Genomic DNA, 3,307 nt, shown 5'->3' with positions numbered 1-3,307 from the left:
GAGTGTTCGTTAAACTACATAATAAAATAAAATATATATATATATATATATAATTAGTAATTAATACATTTTAAAATATTCAGTATTATAATTGAAGTGTGGTTGTCAAGGAAAGGCAAAAACCGTCTTTGAATTTAGCTTATAGACACTAAAGCAACCACCCAGCATCCAGCTCCTATCTAACACAACTACCTTCTACATAACATGAAGATAAAGATGCTCTACAACATCCTCCGTATCAGCAACTTTGCAGGCAAAGGCCGGGATTGAGAATCCCATATGTGATAGAAAGAACAACTAAAAGAAGAAGCCCCATGCTTCAAACTTAACCACGCTGATAGTTGGGCTGAATGAAAGATTTCTTCAGCATCAGCTATCCCTTGTTTAAAAACAGCCAAGTTTCTCTGATCCCATATACTCCAGAAAACAACAACCCAAAAACCCTTCCAAAACTGATTTTTTTTTATTGTAAAATGAGCTAAGTGAAAGCTCTTGAACTGTTTTATAAGGTCCTTGTGCTTTACAGACAATATACATATATATTTGAGACAGAGAGACCATACACGTTGTGCATAGAGACAAGACAGAAAAAGATATTGAGATGATTCTTCTGCTACTTTACAGAGCGCATAAAGAGAGGAGTTGGCGACCATACCTCTCCAAATGAGGTCATCATAAGTTGGAAGCCTCCCAAGTAAAATCCTCCATGCGGTAAATAAAGCTTTGGGCATCGCTTTAGCTTGCCATAAGAGAGAAAAAAATATCGTGCAATATACCATTAGATTGGATACACAAGGTCATATATGCAGATTTCACAGAGAAAACACCGTTGGGATTCGCACTCCATACAATAGTATCCTCAGTTTCCTTACTCAGGATCTTCCTTGTAATGAGATTAATTAGTTATGCCTCCATAGAGCTTCCCAATCGAATCTAGGCGTTCTCCACCTTAACCTCCATGTCCACCCTAGAGCCTCCAAGGAACCTACCTCACCCACCATCTTTCCTTGATCCATGGAAATGGTATACAACTTGGGAAACAAGGATTTAAGCTTATTATTGTCCATCCAGGCATTGTCTCAAAACCTGACTTTATCCCCGGATCAACTTTCCAAGCAACAAATTTATGGAACCATCCCTCACCTTCTCCCTCATCACATGCCTTAGATAGATCTCTCCACCACCAGGAATGACGGTTACCAGAGTTTTGATTTCTTACTGCACCAGTATAGTACTTGGATACCAAAATCTCTTTCCACTTCCCTTTTTCCTCACTCATCGGCCTCCACTTCCATTTTGCTAGCAAGGCATGATTAAACATTCTAATATCCTTGACCCCCAAACCCCCTTCCTCCTTTGTTTTACATACATTTTCCCAACGGACCCAAGATATATGTTTGTGATCATTGCCCCAAGCCCAAAGGAAACTCCTCTGGATGCTAGAGATTTTGTTACAAACTGATGTCAGAGCTTTATAGAAAGATAGATAGAACAGGGGTATGGAGGTTAAAACCGATTTAATCAAACATACTCTACCTACTAGCGACAAGCATTTCCCCTTGCAAGCACTGAGTCTAGCTTTAACTTTCTTCACGATTGGTTCCTAAAACTGCACCCTTCTTGGATTACCACCTACTTGTAACCCCAAATATTTAAAGGGGATCTGCATGACGCCGCAGTTAAGAGTTCTTGCATAGGTCTCAAGAGAATTCATGTCAACCTTTATACCTGCCAGCTTTTATTTTTAAAATTTAACTTTAAGACCAGAAGCCAACTCAAAAACCCCGAGAATCGCCTTAATTGTAAAAATATTGGAGTTTGAATCTTCACACATGAACAGGGTGTCATCAGCATATTGCAACATACAACATTCTATCTCAGCTCTCCCCACCTTGACACCTCGTAACAGGTTCTCCTTTAAAGCTTTGCGTACAAGACCAACCAGACCTTCTGCTAGAATAAGGAAGAGAAATGGAGCCAAAGGATCGTCTTGCCTCAACCCCCTTGAAGGCCTGAACTCCTCCATCGGACTACCATTAACCAAGACAGACATAGTTGCCGACTCCAAACAACCTTTCACTCACTTTACCCATTTACTGTGGAACCCCATCCTATGTAACATATCAAACATAAAGCTCCACCTAACCGAGTTGTATGCCTTTTCAAATTCTACCTTTAAACACACACCACTCCTCTGACTTCTCTGTACCTCCTCGATCACCTCATTGGCCATCATAACACTTTCTAACATTCCCCTATCTTTCAAGAAAGCTGACTGAACCTCATCAATAACCAAAGGCATGACATCCTTGATACGACACGACATCACCTTAGTTATGATCTTATATAGGGCTCCCACTAGAGAAATTGGTCTGAACTGATCAATCATAAAAGGGTCTTTCACTTTAGGAACAAGAGAAATGAACAACGCATTGCATCCCTTTGGAAAGATCCCAGATTCTTGAAACACGTACACAGCTTCCATAATATCCTTCTTTAAGGTCTCTCAATTGCTCTTAATTAAATTGAAGTTAAAGTCATCTGGACCCGGGCTCTTAGATCCCTCACACAGCCACACCACAACCTTTACTTCCTTCTCAGAAAAACCATCTACCATTCTCAAGCTAACCGCCTCAGGGAGAGACATGAAGTCCACGGAACCAAGCCTAACACTAAGGTCAGGAGTGGCCATGAACCTTTGCTCAAACACTCACTTTGCTTCCATGTGCACAGTTTCTGGTTCATCACACCACTGGTTGTCTAATTCGACACCTTTAACTTCATTCCTGGGTCTTCTCCACCTAATTAGAGAGTGATAAAATTTGGAGTTAGAATCTCCATGCTTAAACCAGATTGATCTAGCTTTCTGCCTATATAAAGATTCCAACTTTTTATCTAACAGCTTTTGTTAACTGAGTAACTCCAATCTCCTTAAGTTTTCACCCTCCAGAAGATCACAGTTAGCATCCTTGACGTCTAGCTTCTCAATCTCCTTCATAATCATTCTCTTGTTCTCCTCAAGATTCCCAAAAACACTTTTATTACACTCTTTAAGGTCACCCTTCAGTAGCTTCAATTTATCTTTGAATTTGGAAATGCTATTGCTCTGCACCTCATATGTGTTCCACTTACCCTTCACCAATTCCTTGAAACCAGGTTCCAAGTGCCAAGCATCTATTGTTTTAAAAGGTTTAGGAGCCCAATCTTTGACCCATGATTTGGCTACTATAGCACAGTGGTCTGAGACCTCCCTCGACTGTACATATTGCTTGCTCATAGGCTACACTTGGAGCCACTCCTCGGATAC

General features: G+C 40.5%; 1 protein-coding gene across 1 annotated transcript; it reads right to left on the bottom strand.

Moving 5' to 3' along the window:
- Positions 1-985: 985 nt before the first annotated feature.
- LOC137809082 (uncharacterized) lies at positions 986-2,053 on the bottom strand. The gene is made up of 2 exons (XM_068610225.1): positions 1,833-2,053; positions 986-1,439 (listed from the first exon to the last, which is right to left on the bottom strand). The coding sequence occupies exons 1-2, from the start codon at positions 2,051-2,053 to the stop codon at positions 986-988; spliced, it is 675 nt and encodes a 224-aa protein (XP_068466326.1).
- Between the last annotated feature and the right edge of the window lie 1,254 nt (positions 2,054-3,307).

The sequence above is a fragment of the Phaseolus vulgaris genome, chromosome 2, assembly GCF_051622355.1.
Source record: "Phaseolus vulgaris cultivar YP4 chromosome 2, ASM5162235v1, whole genome shotgun sequence".
In the NCBI taxonomy this organism is placed as follows: domain Eukaryota; kingdom Viridiplantae; phylum Streptophyta; class Magnoliopsida; order Fabales; family Fabaceae; genus Phaseolus; species Phaseolus vulgaris.
Note: the sequence above shows the minus strand (reverse complement) of the source record. Positions and strands in the feature narration are given on the sequence as shown.